The sequence below is a fragment of the Camelus dromedarius genome, chromosome 28, assembly GCF_036321535.1.
Source record: "Camelus dromedarius isolate mCamDro1 chromosome 28, mCamDro1.pat, whole genome shotgun sequence".
Lineage (NCBI taxonomy): Eukaryota > Metazoa > Chordata > Mammalia > Artiodactyla > Camelidae > Camelus > Camelus dromedarius.
In genome coordinates, this window is record NC_087463.1 from 15787063 (window position 1) to 15814870 (window position 27808).

Here is a 27808-nt window from a genome sequence, read left to right on the forward strand (position 1 = left end):
CCAGGTGGAGAGGGAGAGCTGGTAGGCAGAATAAATGCAAGAGTCCTGAGGCAAGTTTGGGTGTAATTAAATCAGGTCACATATATTCAAGGTATACTCAAGAATGAATCCAAGTTCAATATGCCGAAGTTTAGAAAATGAAAGAATAAAGATTTACTGAGTAGTTCCCACCAGCCTGGCACCAGGCATAATGCTGGAGATGCAAAAATGGCTAAAACGTTGTACTGTCATCGAGCCTGTAAATACTGGGGTGAGGGCAGTGAGACCTTCTATGGGAGAGGTAGAACACATTCACGCTTTAATAACAGCATGAAAAAGTAATGCCAAGCACAGAGGAAGAAACTCGTGTTTTTCTCTGGGGTGATTATGGAAGGAAGCACAGAGCAGGTAGTATAGGAGCTGAGTTTTAAGAATGATGGTGGGTATCTGCTGGAAGGGTGGTCCCAATTTGCCTGGGACGGTCCCTGTATTTGCCCACTGTATCAGTGTCATTATCAGCAGCATCTTTTATTCCCAGAAGTGGCCTGATTTGGATGGCAACCTTTTCACTGATATGGCAGAATTCCGAGAGGATGGGACTTGGGAGCGAGGAGGTGGGAAGGATGACAGTATGGACTGGTGTCAAGGTGCCGGCCAAGCGCAGCAGACGTCACTGTGCAAAGCCGAGCCATGCAGAGCTGAACGCCTTCAGCCTGCTCATCTCAGGACGGTGACTGTCGGCAACACGGGATGACGTCAGAAGAGTTCAGAGGCTTGAGGCCACAGGACATTTAGGACCAGGGCCATGGATCTAGCTCATGAGACGCGTGACGCCAAAGAGACAGGCCTCAACAGGAATAGAGTGAACCTGGAGAATTTAAGAGGAAACAAATGGGTAACTCCCCGGATTCCCATTTGGCGGTAAAGCCACTAACCCACGCTCTCCACAGAGGTGGGGGGAGGAGAGTCAGGAGAAACGTGCTCTGCTTCGGACACACTGTGTGTGGAGCCTGCAGGGCTCCCCAAGCACAGCAGTGGGCCAGGGCTCTGAAAAAGCGAAGAACTGTCCCTGTGCATGGGGCAGCTCAGGAGACAATAAATGGGAACAGACGAGATCACTCGGGGTGGCGATGGGAGTGAAGACAGAGGTAAGAGACCCACTGCGAGCACCCTGAGCATTAACCCACCCCATCTAAGACAGGCCCAGTCATTTGACTCCACAGGAAAAGAAGACGTCCTATGTAAAGGCTGCTTCAGCATAAACCCTCTCTCCACCTCCACTGCCAGCCCTTCAACTAGGTTGCCTCAGTTGAGTACCTCCTCCCATTTAAGAGCTCCTGCTCTAGTGATCTGAGAAACACCCACATTTAAGGGGTGAGCTGAGGCAGAAGGGAAGTGGAAGACAGGTAGCAAGAGGAATTAGGGTCTACATTCTTCCATACCCTCCTGCCAATGTCCTCCGTGAGGGAATGAAAAAAAAAAAATCCAGGAGGAAAGTTTTGTGATGGAGCCATTTACAAAGACGTTCACAGGGTTAGGGGAAACCCATCCAGGACATGAAGCACTGAGAAGTACGAACAGTAGGAAGCTGTTCTGCTCACTGGCCTCAAGGGGCAAGAGGAGAGAGTGTTTGCAGGAATCCAGGGAGGGGGAAGGCTGAAGCTGAAGGAGCCGTCATGGCCTCTCATCAAGGTGCACAACCAAATGCCAACCCACAGCAGGGGAAAGGGGAGCCAGGGAAGAAGTATGCCAACCCCTCTCTTCTCAGCCTCTGCCTTGCTACTGGGGCTGTTACTGGCTAAACCCAACAGAAGGCCAGAAGGCATCTGATTGATTCTACAGAGTCAGACTCTGGAACACAGGACACAAAGTAGCATGGGAAAGTGTGGAGAGTAGGTCCAGAGGAACATAGAATAATCAGCTGAACAGAAAATTGAGATGAAAAATAACCCCACTACCGAGCATACAGACCATTAGCTATACAGTTACTTAAATAATCTGGGTAAAAATGCAAATATTATACACATACATAATTTACAGAAATGGATGCACTTCATATGTAACCTTTTTTCATGAGTATCCTTGTATTTCAGAAAATGTTCACTTAAACAGCATTCCATTGTATGGATGAGCTCTAAACTACATCCCTATTGCATATTGAGGTTTAACTTTCTATTAAAAAAAAAACAGATTAAACCATCTTACAGCTCTATCTTTCTGCATATCTTTTAACAATTTATCCTTAAGATAAGTTCCTAGATGTGGATTTTGCATGTTGCTAAAGGCCTCCACTGTATGTAGCTAACTGGGTAGGCATATTGTAAGTCTGAAATATCACTGCTGACGGTGTTAGTTGTTCTGTACAAGTATTTTCATAAATGGTTTCTCAAGTGTTACCTTTTCAGTCGCACTTTTTTCCATTTTCCAGTACGGTACTGTCTATCTATCTCCCCCGTCTAACCTGACCTACCCTCCTCCACTGCTTATAAACGGACGACACTCCTGAGTGACAAGCATCCGTCGTCAGCAGGTCCCTTTCTCCAGGCTGACACCACCTGTGCTGACTTGCTCCTGTCCCCACTCATCATCTCAAGGTCCCAGAAGGAACCCACAAGAGAGGTTTCTGACCACAGCTTCTCACTCCCTGAAAGTCAACCCTTCGATCAATGTGATACCCTGGCTGTGACCACAGCACGGGACGGTGGAGTAGCCAAGAGTATCTCGAGGCTGAGAGATTTCGAGGCAAGTGAGGGGAGACACGGGAACATCACCCCTCGGGACCTGGGTGCAGTGGTGACAGCCCAGGCCTGCTCCTGCTCCTGCAGGAAAGCCGCCTTCAGACCCAGGTCCGGCAGAGGTCCATGTGTCCAGAGGCTCAGACAGGAGGAAGACCCACAATGCCCTCATGACCTCACTCCTAGACACCACGGAAGACCAGAAACGATCAGCGTGGGCATTGCTTCTGGTTCCTAGCATCTCTCTGTGAACTTCTGGGCGGACATGGCAGTCAGTGGACAGTGAAAAGCACCCGGGCCCGGGGTCAGGCAGACCTGGATGGAGGGGCATCTGCCCAGGGGTGGGACCATGGTCAAGTCCATTAACCACACCCAGCCTGTTTCCTTAGGTGGAGGGTGTACAAATGACCGACCTTGTGGGGTCACTGTGTCAAACGCACCCACAGTGTGCAGCATGGAACAGGCACTCAGCAGATGGGAGCCATGGTCACTGTCACTGAGGATGCTATATTAGCTTGAATACCTAGCTGACCACTCCAAGGTCAAATAACTGACAAGATAGAACGTTTATTTCTCGCGCTTGTACGATGTGCATCACCAGCGCAGGCTGGTGTGCTGACGGGGTGCTGCTTCTTGCTTTTCCATCTCCAGCATGTGCTTCTTATTTTAGCTCCTACATCAGGTTTGTGGTCCAGGCAGCAAGAAAGTAGGATGAGGGTAAGAGAAGGGTTTGCTTTCTTTTTTTCCTTTTTTTAAAAAGGGCAAGACCCAGAAGTGTTATGTTTGATTATGGTTACAGTACTCTGCATCCCACCACTAAAGAAATGAACACTTTCATAGGCATGACTTGTCACAATCTGCTCGGGCTCCTGTAACCAGACCACAGACTGGGGGCCTTAAACAACACCCACTGAGTTCTCACAGTTCTGGGGACCAGAAAGTCCACCATCAGGCAGACTCAGTGTCTAGTGAAAGCTCTTCCTGGTTCACAGATGGCTGTCTTCTAGCTGTCGCCTCACATGGCAGGATGGGCTCTCGGGCCTCTTTGGATAAGGACACGAATCCCACTCACGAGGGCGCCACCCCCTGATCTAATCGCCTCTCAAGGGCCCCTCCTCCAAATGCCATTGCAACAGGGATTAGGTTTCAACATGAATTTGAGGGGGATACAAGCATTCCATCCATTGCAGTTTTCAATTAACATATAAATAGTAAGAGATTCTATCCTCTCAGGTGGGGTAGAAAAATAAGTAAAATACGAACACATGTCTGAGACGAGGAGATGGGGCTTAGTGTGGACAGATGATCCTCAGGGAAGATGTTATCAGCCTCCTTCCTAATTCAGACCTGCCTCAAGTCACACATGTGTGTTCTCAGCAGTGGGACAGCTCACTGCCTACACAGCTCCTACACGTGGCCCATGTCCTTTACAGCTCCAACCATGTAACCACCTCCCTGGGGGCTCTACTTCCAAGTAGATCTGCCCATCTCCTCCTGAGCAAAACATTCTATTCACTCCCAGGCACAAGCCCCGCCGCAATCAGCCTTCTCAATGTTCTGTCTTATCACCCTGCTGCACCAAGCATTTCAGAAACCTTTCACAATAAAATCTAAACCCAAGACTGACATTCAAAGCTATGCCACCATTCGGCCTCAAGCAGAGCTCTGCGAGGGCAGCTGAACAACACCAGGGGGGAATGCTCACTTGAGCATCACCAAGTTTGGCAGAGGCAGGCAGGAGCTGCTGACAGGTCCCGAACACCAGGAAAGCAGTTCAAGCCCCCAGCAGAGAGAAGTGACTGGTGGGAGGGGAGGGTCCTTGAGGAGGGAAATGGCAGAATGTCGGTTTCATTAGTAGCATTTCCCAAGACCAGCGGCTGCAGGAAGCAGAGAGTGGGGCGGGGGGGGAGGTAAGGCAGGGAGGGCGACCACTTTGAAGACTGTCAGGTGAGGGATGAGGTGACACAAGCCTGAGCACGACTCACGAAGGGGAAGGGAAAAGGCATGTTCAAAGGCTGTTATTATGTGTTGGGTTAGATAGAGGAAAGGACACAGGGAAGGTACAAAAGATCAAAACTCACTCCAAGAGGGCAGCTTTAATGAGCCAGGAGAATGTCGGCCCCACTGACAATAAGGAGTAGGCGGAAAGGATGCTCGTTTGGAGGTACCTACAGAGATGGAATGAATTCAAGCAAGAGGTGAGCATTCAAAGGAAACGAGCATTCAAAAGGATGGGAGAAGAAAGCAGCAAGGCCTTTAGGCACGGACGTGGGATTGTCTTTCTCACACAGAATAGAAGTACATGAAAGCAGGTGTAATCCAACTGGAAGCTGGGGCTCAAAAGCTCTAACTGCTTTATGCACAGAAATAAAAAGGGGCTACAATCTGTAGCCAAGAAGTGGCTGTTTGGAGAATCATAGTAGCACCCATGAGACTGAAAGTCAAAAGAGAAAAAAAGGTGTCAAGAGAAGAAGGATTAGGGTCCACAGGGTGGCACTGAGACATTGACAGTTTCCAGACCTTCAGCAGTAGCCTCCAACAGCCCTCCCATTCGTCTGCACAGACCACCCCCACCCCCACCTTCAGTCTGCGCTGGCTCTCTCTCCTCTGCTTTGATCAATGGTACACACTGAAAGTGACCGATGCAAGTTCCAGCCTTCAGAAATTTAGGCATTTAAAACTTTTTTCTTTTTTAAAGAGGGCCCTGGGGATTGAACCCAGGACCTCACGCATGCTAAGCGTGCACCCTACCATTGAGCGATCCTCTCCCCTAGGCCTTCAAAGCTCCTTCCCACCCCTGCTTCCATCTCTGAACTCTCAGAGTGCTTGCACCGTCTTGAAGGCAGACCTGCCTACACCCCTAAATGAAGAGGGCCCAGGTGGAGGGAGTCACCTGGAGGACAGTGTAGGCACTGAGGCCGGTGGCCAGCACCAAGCACACCCCCCCAGGACCCCCCACCCCACATGAATGAAACCATCTTGGCTCCTCCAGCCCCAGCTGAGCCTCTAGAACAGGTGGAGCAGAGCCAAGCCATCCCCACTGAGCCCTGCCCGCACTGCAAACCCACAGAACTGTGAGCAATAAAATCATCATTTAGTCCACTAGGAGATGGGGAAGTTTGTTACATGGCAAGAAATGACTAGAAACAACAATTAAGTCTGATTAAGGAATGAGTACAGAATAAACTTTCAAAACCAGAAATGCAACACCATGGCTCGGACAAGTGAAAGTCGTGTGACGTTGAGACAGGGACTTGACAGGCTGAGCCTTAATTTACCTCATCTGTAAAATGATGAATAAAAACAGTTGAGCCTTGAACAACAGGAGTTTGAACTGCATGTGTCCACTTATACGTGGATTTTTTTTTTTAATGGAGGTACTGGGGACCGAACCTGGGACCTCGTGCATGCTAAGCACATGCTCTACCACTGAGCTACACCCTCCCCCCTAAACGTGGACTTTTAAGTAGTAAATACAGCTGGGGGCCAGGGGCGGGCAGAAGGGCCCAACTACCGGTTATACCAGATTTTTAACATGAGGGTCAGGCCCCTAACCTGCCCCCACTACCCACCCCCCGCCCTGCTGCATTGTTGAAGGGTCAACCGTAGTTACTCATAAGCTTGCCCAGAGGGTTAAAGGAAATCATATTGCTTAACACATCGCCTGGGACACAGTAGATGCTTAACATACATTACTTAGACTTAGAAGCAAAGTCAGTAAGAGTATTTCTGAACACAACCAAAATTTATGTTTCTAAGTGTGTATTTGGCACTGTCCAGAAAAACCTAATCCACTCTTGCTGCTATTACACAATATTTGCATTTCTAAGAAACCTCGTATAATCAACAATTGCATTATAAAAATAACTGCTCCCATGAGGAAACGGGGTTTAGCATCTCAAGTTTCAGATTTACAATAAGTTACTTTCTGCAGGAATTTAATAAATAACAAAGGCTTGTAGCTGGAAAACCTAAACATCCCTGAGCAAACCCAGCATTTAATCATATCCAGGTTTTGCTCAAAAGGCCTTTCCTTTTCTATCTTCAAGACTATCATTTGTACTTTCTTAAAACACATTCTTGACCACCAATGGCTTTTCTTAAAGCACCAAATGGCAACAGGAGGGTTAATAAAGCCCCCAGAGTTAGGATAACTTGCAACTTGGATCACAAAGAACGTTGAAGGCAAGAACCCACAGCCAGTCAACTGCCCAGACAAGCATCCCAGCATGTGCTGTTGCCATGAGCAGTTCTAGCTCCCAGGGAGGAGAGCTCCGTGAGGGACACTGACAGCTTGTGATGCCAACTGCTGCATTATATCCCATCTGTGGGGTTAAAGCTGACCCTGCAGGAGGAATTTCTGTGCTGCTTCCTACCCATCGTGCTAAATAAAATCTGTTCATTCTGCTTATACTCGATCCTGATTGGTATGTTCAGGGACTGGTTTCACTTTGAGCTGTTTATGGGGAAAACCAAGTAACATGAACCAAAATCTACAGCATCACCTGGCGCGCACACACACACAGGATTAGGAGACTCATGAGGGTTTCTTATCCTCGCAGCAGCTCAGCTCTGAGCAGCCTCGCTCCAAGTGGACAGCTCCCGCATGCAAAGACTGGCTTTCCTCTTCTGCAAGGCTGAGGAAAATCACTTCCTCAGTCTTTTACCCTCTATTCCTTTTAGAATCCCAGTGACCGAGGACACATCTAAGCTCAGAGTTAAAGCCTCACAGCGTCCAAGAGACGGAGAAGAAAGCTGGCTCACCCAGAGTAAAGAGACAGATATGGAACGTGAAGATAAAGAAGGTTCAGACCCTCTCAAAATACTGTCTGGGAGATGAACACTGTTTAAGGTACAAGATGCCGCTAGAGAACAAACACAACAGACGGAGATGGAAGAGAAGAAAAGGATGGGAAAATCTTTCCTTACAAATGAAAGCCAAAAAGTGCGTCCCCCCGCCTGGCCCTTGCAGGTCATCTCCTGAGGCCGACAGCGCCATAAACCAAAGAACAGCAACAGTTATCACACAGCATGTAGAGCAATGACCATGCAGCCAAGACAGCATCCCATGGGCCCCACAAATGGGCCTTAACCAAGCTGTTGGCAGGACAGCATCAGTGTATACTTGAAGGTCATTTGAAGAACAGTTCCTATGAAACTTACCACGCCCACTGTAGGGACGATTTCCATCACGTTATGTATTTTTTTTTTAAAGTGACCTCCCCCCACCCCGGGTGAAGCTGCTCTTTGTTCTTAATATACAGAACAGTTTTTCTCCTGGGTATCGTTCAGTCTTTACCATGTGGACTCATAACCCATCTTTTCTCACCAGCTGCCAGAGAGCTCAGAGCAAAATGGCCCTCCCACACCAAGTCTGCATCCTTACGGGATACGTTCTCACCCTCAGTGCTGGCTCCATTTCTTAAGGATCTGGCCATTTTTGTCCTTTCCATTTACGCTATCTTTTCATATTTTATGTATTGTAAATGGCCTTACATAGCTGGAATAGATTCAAGTATCAATTTCAATCGACAAATAATCAACACGACTCAGTTTTAGAAGATGGTCTCACGACACAGTGGCTACGTGTTACCCTTTCACAAGCATGTGATCAGCTGTGAAGATGGCCCAAGCACTGGGCAAGGCGCAGGGGACCCTAAGTACAGCAGGCCTGGCCCCTCCCCTCCTCCAGCCAGGAAGAGACACAAAATAAGCTACAAGGTGTTCTAAGCGCTGTAACAATAAAACAAGGACCTGAAACGGGAGAACCATGGGGACAAGGGGGTACATCTATAGAAGGGGGCTTGGAGAACATCTCATGGAAGAGGTAACGCTGAATTCTGAAGGACTGGGAGCTGAGATTAGTGGCTTTTTAAAAAGTGGGGGAAGACCTTTTATCCTGGTAGAGGGAACGGAATGACAACAGCTTGAGACAAGTAAAAGGGTCACTTCAGGACAGGAGACTGAGCCAAAATGAGGAAGAATAACATACAACAAGAGTGGACAGGCAGCGGTCAGACCACTCAGAGCCTCACGGGCTTGGGTAAGGAGGAGAGATTTTGTTTTAAGGGTAATGAGGAGGCACCTAAGGAGTTTTAAGCCTGGCTTGGACATCAACTGTTTTAAGGTTCAGGATCTCACTTTCTGCAGCACAGGAATGGGCTGTAAGAGACAGGACAGGAAGCAAAGAGAACAGCGGCAAAAGAGATGATGGCCTGAACCAGGACGGTGGCAGTGGGGACAGAGCCCAGATCTGGATATATGTGATGGGAGACTGGATGTGAAAAGGAGCTTGCTTTCAAAAGTACACACCTGGGGAGCAGAAGGATTCTTCTTTCTCTTCAAAGGCCTTGGAGAGATGACAGCTCACAGATGGCTCTCTTGTTTTTAAGGCTGATTAGAGATAAGTACCCAGGCTGTCCCACAGTATCTCCACATCAAGGTGTCCTTCCTTATGGCAAACGAATCCCCCAGGGCTATAAAAGAAGCTGGCTTCCTGTTGCTCTGCTCTCCACAAGGCAGGGAGGGGTCACAGTCACAGACCGCCAGCGCCAGAAGGCCCCAACACTCTCACAACCAAGGATCAGAGCCAGGGGCTTGCAGGGACCCACGGCCACAAGTTCTAGGAGGCCAGTGGCAGGGCCATACATTAGGGGCCGTGTCTTGAAGGTTTCAGACCAAAATGCTACATGGTGACACTGGATTCTTTCCTTCTGATTCATTTAGGTAAAACTTGATGTATATGAAATCTGCATCTTCAATTTCAAGCCTGAACTCACCCAAACCCTTATCATCTGCTAACTGCTTTATCAAGGGCTCTCCAGTGAAGAGATGAATTATGAAGCATCCATCCAATGAAATACCATCCTGCAAAATACCATGCTGTAAAAATGGATTTGCATTCTATGTAATGATGAGTAAGTGTTCACCTAGTGTTAACGTGAAGAAAGCCACTGCAGAACAAACCCCTTTCTGTAAGTAATAACCATCAGTGTGTCTGTTAGTAAAGGGATAGAAAAGACCAGGAAAACACACTCAGTCCCTCGGCTGTCATTACCCTGCAGGGCTGAGACTGGAGGAGCCTCAGTTCTAAGTCCTTCACTGCTACGATGTAAGATGGGCAAACGGCAAGAATTGCTATCTATCATCACATCAAAACGGTAAAGCTTTAAAAAAAAAAAAAAAAAGGGAAGGTTTCCTCTTTCTTGTGCTCCTTCGCACTAACTACAAAGCATGATTCTCCTTTTACATACTCCTCCAGAAAGGTGTTTTCCCCTCAGCATCAGGGGAGCAATTTCCTTTGGGAGCCACGCCCCCCAGTTGTAGAGTCCTAAGTGTAGATGAAACCCTCATCTCTTCAGGGCACAAGGCGTTAAACGCGGTCCGTGCAGCACCCTGGGCTGCACAAAACAAAGGCTGACATCACCTCAAAGGTACCTGTGCGAGCACACACGTGTTGGGACCATCCAGAGTCAAGCTGTGTATAAGCTGAGGGATAAAGAAGCATCCTAAGATGATGCAAGTCATATTTTAAAGGACAGACGGGAGAAATTGTGTTTTTAAAAACAGCCCAGGAAGGATTCACTGTAGAGGCAAGATGTGGAGGTACAGCTTGAACCAGCAGAACTCGATGGCCGAGAGCTGCAAGGGGGTGGTCTCCCCTCCAGGCATCCCCACAAGTGCACACATCCCCTGTCCCAGCCCCACAGCTCTGACCACCCAGAAGGGGCTCCAAGTGTGCCCAGACCTTAACCTCCTCCGGCCCTAGGACAGCAGGTGGCAGCTGGACTGCCAGAGCTGCCCGTCTCAGAGCCTCCAGCCCTCAGCAATCCTTCGTCATTGCTCTCAAGGTACCGCCCACAGATGCTAATGTGCGTGTGTGCCATGACCTGGAAATGTGTTTCCCGAACACCAGGGGTTTCTGGGAAAGGACTTGAGGGCTGTGGGATGGCACACGTACCTAATTGTTAGGATCATTTCACACCTTCACCTAAGATTTGTGAAAAATTCACCCCTATAACATCCTTTCTAAAAGAGTGCCCGCTCCCCATGCCGTCAGACACTGAAAGTTCATTAAGAACTCAGGTCACTGATGAGCCACTTCCTGTCTGGCCAACCTCCAATTCAATGATGTGCATCATCAAGAACCTCAGGAGTGGGGGAGGGTAGAGCTCAGTGGCAGAGTGCATGCTCAGCATGCATGAGGTCCTGGGTTCAATCCCCAGTACCTCCATTAAAATAACTAAATAAACCTAAATACCTCCTCCTCCCAAGAAAAAGAAAATCTCAGTTGCACATCTATCCACGAGGTGCAATTACATTTTCTTCCTTAACTTATAATAATTTCTCTTCTTATGATTTAGTCTGCATAATTGCTATTAACAGTCCAAAAAATGCAATTATGTGTAAAATAACAATGTTTTCCACATAGACATATTTGGGGACTGCTTGGTTTAAGGTCATATGGTAAACATAGGTCTTAGGTGATAACTACGCAGTCAAATCACGAAATACACTGTTTCAGCCTAAAGTTGATGCAAACTTGTAAAAAGCCTTGTGTTGGGAATTGAGAAGTTCTTTGTTATCAGAGGAAAGGGCTGAAGAGAAACAAAAACGGCCTGGGAAGACCGTCTTCTGCCAGCACATAGATTTCCTATCACACTTTGTGGGGTGGGGGTGGGGGGTCGGGGGGGAGTGTGTTTGATACTTACAAGGCAAGGGGAAAAAAAAAAAACAAAACACAGCTTGACACTGGAAACCTTTCATTCATAGTAGGCTGAGCCGTGTTTACATCTGGGGAGAAGGTTCATGCAGCGCCTCAACAAAGCAAAATATTTTTTTAAAAAATGCACCAAAAGTCACTAAGCAGCTCCAGACACCAAGCTGAGAGGCTGCACTAGGAATGAGAAGTGATGGAATCTGCACCGTGGGATTTAGGACGGATCAGCTCGAGAACCACGGAAGCCGTGAGGAAGGGTCTCCCCGTCTAGATCCACTTTAGCCGAGTTCATTCCGCCTGACGGCCCCCAAAACATCCTCCTCAGAGGAGAAAGGAGATGCCAGGAGGAGAAGACTAGGACCAGACAGAAGAGATGGGTGACAGCAGGCACCAACACAGTCTTCAGCGGTGACTTTCCCTGTCCAGGGCACGGACCCACAGCAGCTGTAGGAGACAGGAGGACCCAGACCCAGTGGCCACAGAAAAACAAGAACCACTCTCCTCAGGCCAAGAGCCAGGCTGCACCCCCACCCCACCCCGTTTGCTTTTTGCTCCAAGGTGTTCAACCTTGACAGCATAATGCAATCACTCAAGGAGCTTTAAAAATTCCTGCTACCTGGCACCCACCTCTAGAGTTTGATGCTACTGGTTTACTGCACTATCTGGACAACTGCATGTTTTTTCTTTTTAAAGCTCACCAGGTGATTCCAACATTCAATCTAGGCTGCAAATCCCTGCCTATGGTTTTACAAGCAGGAAGCTAAGAATAGCCACATGAGAGGAGGGAAAAATGTGGTGACAATCAGGACGGCGTGTCTCCATTTAATGTGCGTAGAAAACCAACTTGTTACAAAGCAGGTTTTGATTCCGGAGGCCTGGGGTGGGGCCTCGGCATCTGTAACAGTGATGTCGTGCTGTAAGGAGTTAGAATCCATCACAGCCTCCGTCATCGGGCACCATCCTGGGGAAAGAGGTTCCACAGAAGGGAACATCACCAACATCAGGGTTTAAGCCACCTGGACCAAGTCTAATCTTTATCCTTCTTCAGTGGTACTGCTTACAGTACTGTAATTTCATTGGCTAACTCAGGATCACCAGGGCTGACAGTGATACCCGTGGAAATGTGAGCATGAAAAGTGTCCGCTCTATTACAGGGCCCCAGTGTGTGCTAGGGTTTTAGTGGAGGTGGGCTGAATTGTGTCCCCTCCAAATGTATGTGCTGAAGTCCTAACTCCAGTACCTCAGAATGTGACTTTAGAAACAGGAGCTTTCAAACAGGTCACTGAGTTAAAGTGAGGTATTAAAATAGGGCCTAATACAGTATGAGGTGGCGTCCTTGTCAGAGGAGATCAAGACACAGACAAGCACAGAAGGAAGACCTTGTGGAGACACAAGGAGAAGACGGCCACCTGCACGCCCAGGAGAGGCCTCAGAAGGGATCTGTCCTGCCCCCGCATTGGTCTCCAATCTCCAGCCTCCAGAATCACTACAAAATCGCTTGTTTAAGCTTCCCAGTCTACACTAGTTTTTTCAGGCATTCCTTGTGAACAAACAGGCCGGGGGAGGCGGTGCAGTTTTGGGGGAGGAGGGTTGGTCCCCTTGTCCCCTTTTGGTAACTTGCTGGACTTAGGTTTTCACCAGCGTCACCAGTGAGACTGGCACCCCCATTTCCAGCCGTACTCCCTCATCTGAACGTCTCTCTTTAATTTGTGGTTGGCTGGAAAGCAAGGTAACCGCATTTGTCAGGGCTCTCAGAAGAGCCCAGAGTTGAGGAACGACGCAGGCTCTGGGCTCAGACCGTCCGGCTCAGCGCCCTGCTCTGCCGCACACCTGCTCTGGGACCTTGAGAATTCGGGGGAGGAGATGCTGGTTTCCGAGGGCGATCCCTCCCACACAGAGCCATCAGAGGAACCGAGAGGAGAGGACGGGGCCCTCTTTCCTTCGTGAGCTGGTTTACATTCAAAGCCCCCTCCCTACGCCCTCTCCCTCTCCCCTCCTCTCTCAGTTGCGTTCCAGATTCTTTAAATGGTGCCTGAGAGTGGCCTCCACATTAGTACGGGGCTCCTGTAAACAGCTTCTCTTCCCCAACGTCCACCCAGCTGGGCCAGAGTATGCAAGAGTGATTTCTAGAAAACATATGTAACTTAACGTTAAAAAAAAAATCTGTAAAAATTGATTTTAAAGAAGTCTTTCAAACTTTCTCAGCGACAAAACCCCACTGATGTTGCATTCTAGGTTCTTCTAACCTTTCGGAATCTGCCAGAACTAAATTCTGGTGCATTTTAGAGAGAAGACCTTGCCTCCTCAACCAAGAGTCTCTGTGGTCTTGGTGGGCACACCCAGAGAGCCAATTTTCCACCACAAAAGCTGCGAGCCACTTCACTACAGGAAAATTCCAGAATGAAACATGGACAGACTACCAAGAGCAACGCCACGTGGAAGCAAGGAGAGGGGACAGCTGGATGGAAAGTCACGGATGGCATGGCCTCCGCACTGGCTTTCAGATGGCCTCTGACCTTCAAGGAAATAGTGCTGGACACACACGCAAGAGACAAAAACTGCATCTGTCAATCTGTCAATCTTTATAATTCGTCTGCCTTCCATTTAACCTCCATTTAGTAGGATCTATTAAAATGGCTGTTACCAAGGTTAACAGCGCCTGCGTGACATCTTTTTCTCACCCAACTTCATCTCCAGGAAACCCCCTCGACTCCTTATCAAGTTTTCATACCTGTACTTTCCTTCTTTGCTGTATACCCTACAGCACTTCTTTATCTTTCTAATTTGTCAGGTGATGCCTTCCAACATTTTACTCCTTCGCTTTCTCCAAAACACCATTAGACTCTGCTGCTGTCTCCTCAGAATATTTCCTTTAAGCAATTCTTTCCTTCATCACTTTTCCCCCATACTCAGTGTCCAAAGGCATCCCTCCAGGAGTCCATGTGATCTTTATGCAACGAAAGAGTTGACATTGTTAGAAGGCAGTCCAGAGTTTAAGTTCAAAAGTTTAATTGCTGATACTGTGCACCGTGCAACTGAGTAGCACTCTTAATTCTTTTTAGCCATAGAAGGAAATGTTCCAATTCCAATTCAGAGTGCCCTTCATTGAAAATGACTGTTTTTCTAGATGTGCATTCCTCAAGTAAAATATACTAGCCTTTGATTTTTGAATGTGAAATTTTTCACTGCAGAAATTCAAAACTAAACAAGTTTAGAGAGAGTTGGCTTGGAGTCAAGGCACGTGATGATCAATATGCAAGTCAGGGATTAAGGAAGTATGGAATTAAGGATGGTGGGAGATTAGCCAAGGCAATCCAAGGATTACTCAGCTGGCCCAGGAACACCAGTCTCGGTGAAAAACATGTCAAAAAGCAGCAGTAAATTAGCACTTTACTACCTGCACTGAAATCAGCTTCTTAAAAACACCCCAACAAGTTACATTCACTTAGAGTATCATTTAAGGGAAGATGACTGGAAAAGGAATTCCAGCTCAACAGTAACTATGATTGGTTCCTAGGAAACCAAGTCGCAATCAAAGATGCTCAGGCCAGAAGATCCAGATACAGTACAGTCAGACAATACACAGGCAAAAACCCCAAAGAGGGGAAAGCTGACTAAATGCCCTGCAGAGTTACCTCTGTGAGGACTCAGACCTGTGGACGAGGTTACATCTGGATGTAGACCCCAATCCCCAGTCTCTGTATTAAGATAACTTTTTAGAAATTGGCAAACTATCTCTGGAAGGGTCCAGAGTGTAAATTATCTGGCTTTGGGGATCAAGTAAGGTCTGTTGCATATTTTAACTCTTTAAAAAAGTTTTAAAAAAATTCTTAGATCATGGGTTGTGTAAAAACATGCCACAGACCCTACTTCGCCAATTCCTGCTTTATCCCAAACTTTTAGAAATAGATCCTAGTGGAGAGGGCCCTCCTGGCTTCCCACCGGTTCTCTGTCCCAGCGACTGGGCTGACAGCTGCCCCTGCCATTCCCAGAGGACCAAGGATGGCGGTTGCTTCACCCCAACAGGGACAAGGTTGAGCCTAGATAAGGCTAGAACAGATGTGATCCAAGTTCCTGAAGTCATCACAGGCATGGGAAGATCTAGTCCACGTTCTACCACACTGAACAAGGAGGCAACATACTCTTTTCCAAGCTCTCACACCTGCTTTTGACTCCCACAGACCACACTGTGAAGCTGAAAACTTACTTTGCCTAATTAGGATTCACCATGTAGACATACCACCATCCTGCCCCACACAGGTATTTCAGGATGAAAAAAAATTGCCCAGGGGCTTCAGAGACATTTCTCAACACAGATCTGTAATGAATTAAGGGAATCGAGGAATGTTGGAGGGGCACATCTTCTCAGAACACTGTTTAAAGTGACTGCTGGAAAGCAGGAGGCTGACCTGGGCAGAGGTGGACCCGGACCCTAGGAGCCATTTCTTCTTAGTGGGCCACTTCTGATGCGGCCATCTACCTCACAGGGCACACAGCCAGAGAATTTGCCCTCTTTGTAATGCCTCCACATTCCAATAATCCTGAGATGCAAGAGACCTGTGGCACGTGCTAATGTCGTGCTAGCAGGGGGAAACACACACACACACACACACACACACACACACACACACACACACACACACAAATGTTAAGACCACCCCTCGGTTCTTGTGTCCCTGGCTTGAAACTGTGGGGTTTCTTTTGCTGAAAGAACACAGCTGGGCCACAGGAAATTAAGCTCTTAGCCCCCGAATGTGACATTAATCAGATGTGTGCCAAAAACCATCGTCTTATAAAAGTCCCAAAGGACATCACTGGCTGGAAATTCCTTTACTGAAAGATAAATTAAAATCCATGCATTCCATGAAGGCAGAGGTTTGGAGGGGTTCCCTGCTTTAGTCACATATGTACTCTAAGAGCCTAGAACTGTGCTTGGAACATAGTAGGCTCTGAAATAAATGAACAAAAACTGTTGGTAAAGCTTAGAAATTGGTAAATGGCTTCATGGCAAAGGAAGAAGGGAAGCTGCAGACATTACAGCTGAGGACCTTCTCATCCCCCAAATAAAAGCAATAAACAGCCAGGATTGAGACCTTCATTTTCTGGATAGTCAGCAATCCTCTGCTTCAGGCAGGACCCCCAACACAGAGAAGCAGTAAGAGTCCCCCTGGGAAGGAAGGCAGTAAGTTTGCAGAAGCTGAACAATGGACACTTAAACTACTGATTGAAATGCAACCTTTCTCCTGAGAAAATAGGGTATTCTAGAAGAAAGCACCTATCTGCTTTTTTTGGGTGCACCCACTCCCCAGCTGCACTTAGAAAAGATGAAGTGAAGTGAATGTAGGAAGTCAGGCATCAATAACTTCAGGGACAATGAGAGCGGCAACCAGAGCCAGTCTCAAAGGACACCAGCGAAAGCATGGCCTTTTGTGTTCAGTTCAACTGTTAGTTGTTTCCTATTGTTTCACCTTGTTTTGTAAAGAGTAAGTGAAAAGTGAGACAGAACCATGCCTGAGCCGAAACCCCCCATCTTCCTCTGACACCTGTTCTTCAGATTCAGTAAAAGGGTGTTGGGGGCAGTGGGAGCCCCTTTAAAACTGCAATCTGACACTGCTTCAAAGCCAGTGTCTGCAGGGCAGTCAACATATCGGGCAGGATGCCCACATCCTCTTCAGGTCATTTAGAGTAACAAGTTCACGGAGTCAGCAATAGCTACCAGAATCAGTACCTGTAACCCATTAGTAACCAAAACAAAACAGGCGAAGGGGAGAACTAATGCAAACAATGGCAGCCTCTCAGAAGCTCAAGTAAGCCGGTTTCTAAGCTAGAAAAGGAGGCATCCTTGGCTAGCAATACAAGTTCTGGAAGGCCTAAAAGATTTGGGTCAAATCTCATTGCTTACTGTGACATAGCATTCACTCAGTCACTCAGCAGTGCGTACAGAACCCTGTCCAAGCACGGGGCGAGCCAGTGAGGGTGCAGTCGTGGATGAGGGGACAGATGATGCCAGCGCTCATCAGGCTAACCATCCAGTGGGAGAGACGGTCTAACCGAGAAACAGGCTGCCTCCAATACGTCTGGGATGCAAGCAGTTTTGCACAAAACCACCCCCATCCGTCCCCTGCTCTGTTCTTAACATCTGTACCACTTCCTCCTTATGGTTGAAATATGGACAATAGTTGTGAAGATACAAATGCTTTCTGAAAGGGGGACCACAAGCCCTGACTGAGCCAGGAGCTGCCCTCAGTGCCTGTTCTTAGCTATGATGGCCACAGGATGGAGGGGCAGTGGGGAGAGACCATAACCAGACTGACGACCTGATTACTAGTCTCATCTCTGTCAATAAGACCCTTCAAGGAGGAAGGGTATGTAGCTCAGTGGTAGAGTGTGTGCTTAGCATGCACGAGGGTCCTGGGTTCAATCCCCAGTACCGCCACTAAAAATAAATAAAATAAACCTAATTATCACCCCCCCCCCCCAAAAAAAGATCCTGGGTAAGAGGCAAAAGTCTAAGAGCCGCTAAAATTGACTGACGAAGTCTTCTGCTGGCTCCTACTATCTATCACACGAATAGAGCACATTGTGTAGTCGGGAAGGAGGTAGGAAGCAGATACCCTCTTTGTAATTTTCCCAAGGCACCAGATTTCTGGGCTAGCCTACATTTGGGAAAGCATATAAAAACAGCTGATGGGCTGCTGCAGAAACACCCCCAGTGTTGCTGGCGATGGTCTGAACCTGCTCTTTCAAAAATGTCTATTGTAAAGCTCAGAACTCAAAACTCCACTATGTGCACTCACCATGCCAGACTCAGGGAGTTGCCGCAGTGAGCCTGAGAGGCAGTACCCACTGAGTGCTTCCCACATACAGCAACTCATCTGTCTTCACTGGAGCTCTGGAACTCATTTATTCAAACAGAGAAGACTAAAGCACAGAGATTCAGGAATGTTCAAGGGTCGCCAAGCAAGTGGAATCGCAATTCAAACTGGGGCAGAGAGTTTCCACCGTGCATGTTTTGTCATTAAAGCCCTCTGTAGGAACTCTGTGACCTGCCAGATAGCACATTCTTGTCTTTCCTCTGATGGTGCCTTAGCTAGAGCCCGACGCTCCCAGCCTGGTGGTGCTCCCATTAAAGCACCTTCTTGCTCTCCAGTTTCCAATACGTTTGCAGAAATATCACCCTAACTTCCTCATTTTAAGAGGATTTGGCAACACTGCTGCACTATCTCCAAGGGGGAATTTTTGCATCCCCAGGTCACTATTTCCCATGGGAATACGACCCTAACAAGACACCACTGATGGGACAAATACAGCTGAGAGCCTCCCATTGCAGATGCATAAACCATAAAGCATAAATCATAGCTGATGCAATCCAACATCCCATATTAAAGAAAACCAAGTTGAACAACAATTCTTCTCATGCCCAAAAAGCCATATCTGGCTGCTTCTCATCACTTCCTCATCATTGATAGCATAGTACAAAACTGTGTAACTTTGTGCACCTTCGTGTACATCGTATATTGGTTACAGTTGCAAAGGATTTGGTCTAAAAATCCAGTCTGTAAACCTTGACCAGGAACCGTGCTCAAGTGTTTTCTGGGACTAGTTGAAGCTCCTAATAAACGTTCAAATCCTTAATTGATCATTGGATGCAAAGAGTTAGCATTTTATCAGACAGACCTAATAAAGGTTGATTTCTTGACACTGACACTCACATGTACTTCTTTATTTTTAACATGTCATTTAACATGTCATTTTGATATGAGACCCAATAAAGGAAAGGTGAACAAATCTTTTGTTCAAATTATGTAGTCTGAGAAAGGAGGAAAAAAGTTGACTTGTAGAAAGAACTTTAATAGCCCCAAGAGTGGTAATGCCAAGGTGACTTTAAATTTATTCTAGCCAAACCAAGCACATAGTCTAGATAAGTCACACCAACTCTGAAATCTTTATTGGTAAAAGAACACCCTCTGTCTGACTATGACAGAGAAAACATGTACTCTAAACTTAAGCAGCCACTAGCATTCACTCAGTGATTCACAAGCATTCAGTACTCGGCACAATGCACATCGGGCAAGACTCTCTCAAGACAAAGAGCCTGTGATTAAGATGAAATCCTACAAGAAAAGAAAGCTAGACATATATGAACCCATTTTATGTATAATGTGATAATATAGTCAATTGTTTGAGACAGATCTCAAGGTCAATGGTAATTCAGAAAACTATTATGCTCACAGTGGATGCTGGAGTTATCCAACTGCTCCTACTGAGTTTATAGCCATCTAAACTTATAGTCTTCTTCCTTACTTAGATCCTAGGATCTGGCAAGTTCAGCCTCATCTGCAGACACCAGTGGGATGATAAAAGGGCCCAGGCTTTGAAGACAGACAAACCTGGGTCCGAGTCCTGGCTCTCACATGTATTAACTTTGTAACTCTGAGCAAGTTGACTTAATCCCCAGGTTTCGGTTCCCTCCTCTGTAAAGCTGAGACAATAAAACTACCACCTCAGAGTGGCTCTGAGGATTAGAGATACGTGTACATAAGGTGCACAGAACAGTGCTGAATAGTCAACCCTCAAATTATCATTTAACATATGGCTAACACAGAAAGGTGCTGCTTAGGTAAAACCATGTAAAACAGAAGTGTACAAAAATGGTGGTCGGGTCCAGAATAACGGTTAATTTGAATCCATCTGTCTCTTCCATATCATGTAAGTCTCCATACACTTTTAGAAATAATGGCAGATCAGGTTACTCACACCTACCACACTCACTTTTAGAATTAATTTGATCCTCCCTATCAATGATTTTTTTAAGTCAGTTTTAAAAGATTACTCTCTACAAATTCACAAGTGACTTTTGGAGTTCTTTCTCTTGTGCTAAAAGCCATTCGCTAAAAGACAACTGATAAGAGTAGGTTTCTACGTGGTCAGATAGCATTCCCCAAACAGTATCTCTGCTCCACGACTTACTGCTTAATTAAGGGTCATCCAACAGTTGAAGAGTCTGGTTTCCTGGAAGGAAGGTTCTCCGTTTTTACGTTAACATGGTAAAGGGCTGTCTACCCGCTCATCTGCCGAGGCCTCTGAGCTCCTGAGGATCTGTCTAAACAGGTTTGCACCATGACTCGGGTTGAGGACATTGGTTTCTATAGCAGCACTTCAAGCTTTAATGCACATCTCATTAGCACACAGGTTCTGATTCAGGAGGTCTGGGCAGGGGCCCTGAGACAATACAAGCTCCCAGATGATGCCTGTGCCAATTTCCAGACCACACTGGGAGTAGCAAGGGTCTACAGGGCCAGGACAATTAGGATTCACAAACCAACAAGCACACAGCATTATTCCACTTTTGGGGTTCAAAGTGGGGGCAGCAACTGCCAACTGACTGTCTTGAGGAAGGGACTAAATGATAGAAATTGTGTAAGACCGATGAAGTACACGCACAACTCTTAAGAAAACCAAGAAAAGACACTTAAGATTCACAGGGACCATTACTATTTTCTCCAGGTGAAAACATCCTACCCCTCACATTCTCCTAAACAGAGCTCTTGTGTTCTTCTCCGAGACATAAATATCCTTTTTGTTAGCTTTCATAAGCTCTTCCTTTGGGTTAATGAAACACATCAAGACATTGCTAGTGTCAAGTCTTCGCGTTAGGAGAAACAGTTTTTAAAATCTGGGAAAAACAACAGTAACAGCGTAACGAATGAAATCAGCTTAGGACATTCATCAGGCACCAATGGTTTCTGAAAATTGGACATGCATTCTGTAACTGTCACTGACTTATGTGCAATCTGACCTTCAGGGACCAAATAAATGAGCAAATCATCTCAGGGACACTTTCCATGTTAAATTAGAGGTTTTATGCTGTAGTAACAGGGAAAAAAATGTGTCCTAAGAAATAATGTGGATGAAACACAGAGCTGGAACCAGGCAGAGTCCTGGTGCCAGCACCAGCAGGTCAGGTCACCAGCTGGGCGACCTTGCTTACCCAGTTAACCTCTTCCAGCCTGCCAACTGAACAGTTCACCCTCCTTTCCTACCAACTCACACACCTCTGTTCAGTGTTCACCGCCCACGACCCAGAGAAGGGAGCTCTTCCCAAGGATAAGATGTGATCATTGCTTCACTTAAGCAATCAGTGTCATTCCACTGCCAGATGTTACAACATGGTCTGTGATGTCATTGATGGTAGCTTCCTACCTCTAAACTGACCAGCCCAGCCCTGGAACCACTTACACCTGAACCTTTGAGCATCTGAAAGGTTTCTTTCAGTTGTAAGTATTATGATTCATCGTTAGGACAACTTCTCTTTCAAGTTCACTTTTGAAGATTGCCGTGTTATCTTGTACTACCCAGTATTTATCCTGGCGCCCTGAACAGTGCATGATTCCCAGAGACAGAGAGAGAGTCTGGAGGAGTGTGTGATCCTTGTACCTTGCACAGTACCTTTCAGAAGCAGTTTAAGTGTTTAAGCACACATGCCTCCTTCCAGTGAGGGCACTGGGACAGAAGCCTATAATGACTGCAAATCGACCCTCAGCTCCAAAAGGCTGCAAGCAGGGAACAGTGATATCACTTGTCAAGAATAAGAAACTCCTGGGAGCATTTTTCAAACTACACCTTCCCCAGCCCTATCCCAGTTTAGTTTTAACAAATACCCAGGTGACTGATTAAACGAGCACCCAGGTGATGTGTGGACGGAACATTTAGGAAGACAGTTCCTCCCCCTTCTTGTTGTTCAACAACCTTGATGCTTTTTATTTTCACTTACGACAACCCCATCGGCTGCCCACATCCTCCCCCTCTCCGCCCGCCTTTTGCCCACAGAGGCCGTGACAGTGTTACACTCTGTCCCGGCAGAAGGTCAAAAAGACAGTCAAGGGCCAAGTATTTCCTTGTTGTTGACTCTGTATTTTCAAAACAAATCACAAATGCAAAAGCAACCATCTGTCTTTGCTCTGCCTCACTGTTTACACCCACAATCCGATCCACTTTCCTTATAAACTTTCAACCTCTCTTCTCCAACCTCCACCACTCAAGTATCCCAGAGGGCAGTAAACCGCCTCCCTCAGGATCTTAGGGCACAGACTAGCCGCAAATGCTGAGCTGCCCATCGCTGCTCTGGCCCAGCAGCCACACACACACAAAGGCTGGCACCAAGGAGCGCTGACCCCCCAGCCCGTGCCAGCACCACCGTGGCCCCTGCTCCCCGAGCGCGCCTCCAAACCGCTCCTCTGCGTCGCCGCCTCCCCAGCCAGCCCGGGGCGCGCGGCGGCGGACTCGGCAGAGCCCCAAGACTTACCTGAAGCACGTGGTGAGCTCGCCCGAAGGCTTCAGACACGGGTATTTGGTCGTGGCGATTTTGTTTTCCGAGCAGATTTCTCTGTGAAAAAGTTGGAGGAACTCTGTTGGTTTTCCGCGGGGAGAGCGGAGGCAGTGCGCGCTGGGCATCCGCGTCCCGCGCGCCGAGCAGCCGCTCGTCCGCTAAGCGCGGACGCAGAGCGGACTCCGAGGCCGGAGACTCTCCAGGCGAGGGTCCAACAGAGAGAATTCAGCCCCAGGATAAGAAGAGGTGAAGAAGCAGAGCCCTGGAGGGTGGCAGGACGGCGGGGCGGGGGTGTCCCGGGGCCCCGACTCACAGATGGGGGAGCCCGGAGTGAGGGAGCGGAGGCTCTAACGCGAGAGCAGAATTAAAGTCTCCTGGGAAGTTGAGAGCCCGAGGGAGCGAGGGCATGCGGGTCACCGCGGAGGTGGGTGGTGGGTCACAGCCTGCACCCGAAAGCTGGGCGTGCACCGAGCAGGGGCTGGCAGCGCTTACCTGTCGCCGTTCTCAGGCTCCTCCCGGTAGCTCCACGTGTGTCCCAGCGCCAGGAGCAGCAGCAGCGGACCCAGGCTCTTGCCCAGCTGCCCCCTCGCTGCTCCTCCCCGGCTCGGAAGCGGCGGCACCATCAGGGAAGCTCCCGGCTTCTTCCCGGCGCCGGAGCTCTCTCCCCGCCCTGCGCCAGGCTCCTCCGCGCACCGCCGCTTTCCCTCTCCCCGGCAGGGGGCGCCCGAGGGCGGGGGCGTTTGCGCCACCTGCACAAGCCACTGGGGTTTGGGGGATCAAGGTGGGAGCTGGGGTGCAAAGCGCCAACTTGGCAGAGAGGCACGTCAACGGGGCGCCTGCGGTGGTGCCTGGCCGTCACGAGGCTCGCGGAGTCCGGGCGGTCTCGCTCAGGATGTTCACGCCGGATGGACAGGCTCACTCCACTCGGCTTTGGGCGGCACCCTCGCCTCCTGCCTCTTCGGCTGGGAGCGCTGCTCAGGGTGCGGGAAGCAGGCGGCTGCTGGCATTTTACTCCAGGGTCGCCCGACCAGGAGGAGGAGTCGATCTCCACCCCGGGAGAAGGAGGGGGTGGAGCAGAGGGGTTAATAAACTTCCTTCCTGTTGTCAGTTGATTTCCAAGGACCAGGGTCAGGTCAACGTTTGCTTTCCCCCCTCGAGAGCCTACACTGTCCTTTCCCGCACTCAAGTTCTCCTTAGTAGAATAAGGCAGGAAAAGAGGAATTGAAAAGCTACAGCGGCTCTCACAAGCTGCCCTTCCAAACCTGAAATAGCACAATTTCTACAGCGTGGTCTGTCTCATTAAAGTCCCTTAGAAGAAAGGCCTCCTCTCGTTTCATTTGGTAATAAAGCCGCTGTTTCCTTCATAACTCGAGGTCGAGCAAGTAATGAGCTCTCATCGTTTCTTCCTGGGGGGTTTTAAATCCTCTTGCCCTGAGCTGCTTTAATGCGCTTTCCAAACCTCGCACATACGGAAGAGGGGAAACTCCTGGAAGATCAGGTGAGACCCTGAAGGGGGCCGTTAATCAGGGGACCCCGCCCCCCTGCTAGTTAACGTGGCGGGTGTTTACCCTGAAAACCCGGGCGGGGTCGGTAAATCAGCTCACCTGGTGGAGGCCGAATTGTAGCTTGTATATTCGGTTGCATCTTAACACTTTGTTGCGTTATTAGGCGTTTCTGTGCCTGTTAAAGAGAAACTCGTGACATAAATGTGTCCCGCTGAGCCAAGCAAGTGGTGGTGGCCCAGAAGTAAGTTGGAAGAGCACGAGTTTCTAATGCGAGCCTCTTAACAGACGCGTGGTTCTGCAGTCCCAGGACTGGGGAGGTGAAAAGGTAGCTCGTTCACATGTTACCGGTGTGCTACTTGGTTAGGGAAGCAGGTGTTTTGATTCAAACTATTCTGGGCTACTGAGAATACCTTGATTTTTTCATAGTGATGGCGTCTTCATTTCTCTGTAGAATGCTTTTATATTTTTCAAAGGTTTTTTTCACATTTATGATTTTATTAGATACAATATCCCGTGAAAGTAGGAGTCTGACTTAGGTCCACGAGGTGGTTTTATCCTACAAAATTTACAGAGACATGGCAGACCATGAAACAGACTTAGTATTAAAATACGGTATTACACGAGAGAAGCAATTTTCACACGGTAATTCAGAAGACACTTCAGAAGCTTGCAAAACCTGCCGGTGACCATTATAAGATCAAAGGAAAAAAAAAAAACCTGGATTCAAACCCAGGCTGTGTGGCTTCCTAGGTCTGTGGTCTTGGGCAAGTTAAGTAAACTTTCTGAACTCAGTTTTCTCATCTGTCAAATGGGGAAACCTCCCTCCTCATAAATGGTTAAGAATATTAAGTGAGGTAATGATGTAGCACATTTTCACAGTGCCTGGCATCGACTGAGTACTCCGTAGATGTTAACTATTACCATTTTGAACATAAATGATTAGATTGCACAGGATTTTCAGTTTTAAATATCCAGCTGCTTTATGGATAAATAGGAGTTTATTTCACAGCAGTTCTTTGGGTTCCTAAAGAGATACCACTCCAAGCATTTTAAAAAATAAACCCATCCTGGAGCTTATAAATTTGTGTCACTTTAGATTCTGCCTCAAAAGTGTTTACTCTCCATCTTGCAGGGAAGAGGCCATTCTGTAGGAGGTTCTATTTATATTGTCTTACCTATTACTCTGTTTTGATATCTTGCTATCTTTTTTCTCATCTTCACTCATTTTGCTTTTCTATTGTTGCATTATGGATGTTAGTTCTACAAATAATGGAGAATGATACAGGAGATTAGTTATCAGCTTCATTAAATAATTGTAAGTCACCTATGGGGACAGGCAACTTTACCAAGAAAGAAATTCAGGCTGTAAATGATAAAAGCAAACCCACGTCTGACACGCAGCTGTGTGGCAGAAGACTGGGGACTGAACAGAATTTGCTGCCTCCTTACTTTCAGCCCGTATGCTGAGCACAGAGGAGAATGAGGTGTCAGAGAATGTACTGCAGCCAAGTGAACAGGCCAGATTTGCCTGGGGAGGAAATCCCAAGGCTGGGTGGTCAGAGGGCATTTTGGAACAGGTGAACTGGAGCAGAGACCTTTTGAAAACCTTTGCCTGGAGGCCTGGAATTTAAACTCATTGACAGCTACTGACAGCACGAGACACTTCGTGTGGGGTTTGAGGGGCTGGGCGGGAGCGTACAGCCAAGAGGATGGCTGTGTATGTATTCCAGTCCCCAGAAAAGTTAAACACTCCTGTAAAAGACGAAACCTGCATTTACTCAAGCTGTAACCCACATGGGAGATGTCAGAATGAGGCTGAGTATGGCAGGGACCTCCAGGGTCTTTGGTTTTTCTCTCCTGATACCCTAACTCTCTCCCCTACCACACATAAGCTACCCTCACCCACCCCATCCCCTCCTTTATGAAACACTGACTGAGAGGATGCACCTCTTGCCTCTTTCATAAGAGTGTTATAAAGATTAATGACAAGGACATAAATGCTCCTCGGGGAGGCTCTGTATTCTGATTTCTTCTCAGCATGCCACTCTCTGGGATGTTTTCCAAATAGACCTGTCAGCTTCCCTGAAACAAACCAGACAGTGGGTAGTTGTACAATCTACCCTGTCCTAGGGCTGGGGGGCTGGGGGGCTGTGCCAAAGGCTTCAGGGCAAGTGCAGACTGAGCTGTAGGTTCGACTCCCGGGTGGACCAGGTATTGTTAAGGACTGCTGAGTGTTGTCTGGGGCAGGGAAGAGGGGAATGACTGGCTGGGGAATACAGAGGCCAGCACACAGAAGCAAAGTGAAAGGAAATAAGAAAAGAAAAAAACTAGGCCACTGGGCAGAACAGAAAGTACCCTTCAAAATAAGAACAATGGTATCTTCCACTCAGTTTTTTTTAATTTTTAGCTTTTTTAAAAAATTGAGGCAAAACTGACATATAACATAGTTTCAGGTGTAAACATAATGATTCACTATATGTCTCTATTGCAAAATGATCACCACAACAAGTCCAGTTACCATCCATTGCTACACAAAGTTACCATTTTTTTTTTTAGCTGGTGTTTTATTTTTATTGAAGTATAGTCAGTTACAATGTGTCAATTTCTGATATACAGCATAAAAAGTTACCATTTTCGTCTTGTGGTGAGAACTTTTCATCTGTTTTAGCAACTCTCAAATATACAATACAGTGTTACTAAATGTAATCACTCAGTTGGACATTATATCCTCAGGCCTTATTTATCTTAGAACTGGAAATCTGCACCTTTTGACCACCTTCCTCCATTTTGCCCACTTCTTTTTAAGGGACTCCAACATCTTATTTATAGAAAATCAACATAGTATTAGTAGAGATCAATTAAAAAGACGAATTACTATAAAGGACAAGCCACCACCAAGTGGAGACACAATTCATTTCACTATTATTTGTTTAAATTTTTCCTTATGAAAGGGGTTTGTGGTGGGTGACAAAAATACATAGTATTTTACAGCATATATATTTTTGTATTATATGCATTATGTGAAGTATGGAGCAGGATTAGATAAAGCAATTAAGGCAAAGGGGAAAAATCAGAATGAACAAGGAAATGAAGTTAAATGGCAGGATTGTATAACCCCTGTGCCATGTTTAAAGCAGATCACAAATCAGTTCTCAGATTCTCAAACATCAATCCAGGATAATTACATGATCAGTTACAAGACTGAAGGTAGCCATAAAGGAAAAACCTATAAATTGCTCAAAAAAAAACCCACAGATTTTTCCTGTTGATCTCCCCGGGATATAGCAACAGTCATCTAAAGGTATTTTCATAGAAACAAGACCCAACAAATGTGGGGAGAGTTCCTACAAAACTGTGGGTGATATACATACAGCATATATCCCTAGAATAAACAGGTTGCCATGACACATTTCCTTCAGTTTCAGTTTTGATTGACATATAGCCAGGTCTGCTTAGAGACTTAGGGTTACACCTTGAAGAGTGTTCAAGTGTTCCAGTCTCCAAGCCATTGTGAGGATGTGCTCGAGGCAAGACTCAAACA

At 47.2% G+C, this 27808-nt stretch overlaps 1 protein-coding gene across 2 annotated transcripts in view; it reads right to left on the bottom strand.

Moving 5' to 3' along the window:
- Nucleotides 1–23792, bottom strand: part of CCBE1 (collagen and calcium binding EGF domains 1) — a 176577-nt gene extending 152785 nt beyond the window's left edge. For both annotated transcript variants that reach the window (XR_004133380.2, XM_031441813.2), the window contains exons 1-2: nt 23255–23792; nt 22739–22819 (exon numbers count right to left, since the gene is read on the bottom strand). Coding sequence is in view for 1 of the 2 variants with exons in the window: in XM_031441813.2 (XP_031297673.1) it covers nt 22739–22819; nt 23255–23385 (212 nt within the window). In the remaining variant the exon portion in view is untranslated. The remainder of the gene's footprint in view (nt 1–22738; nt 22820–23254) is intronic.
- Between the last annotated feature and the right edge of the window lie 4016 nt (nt 23793–27808).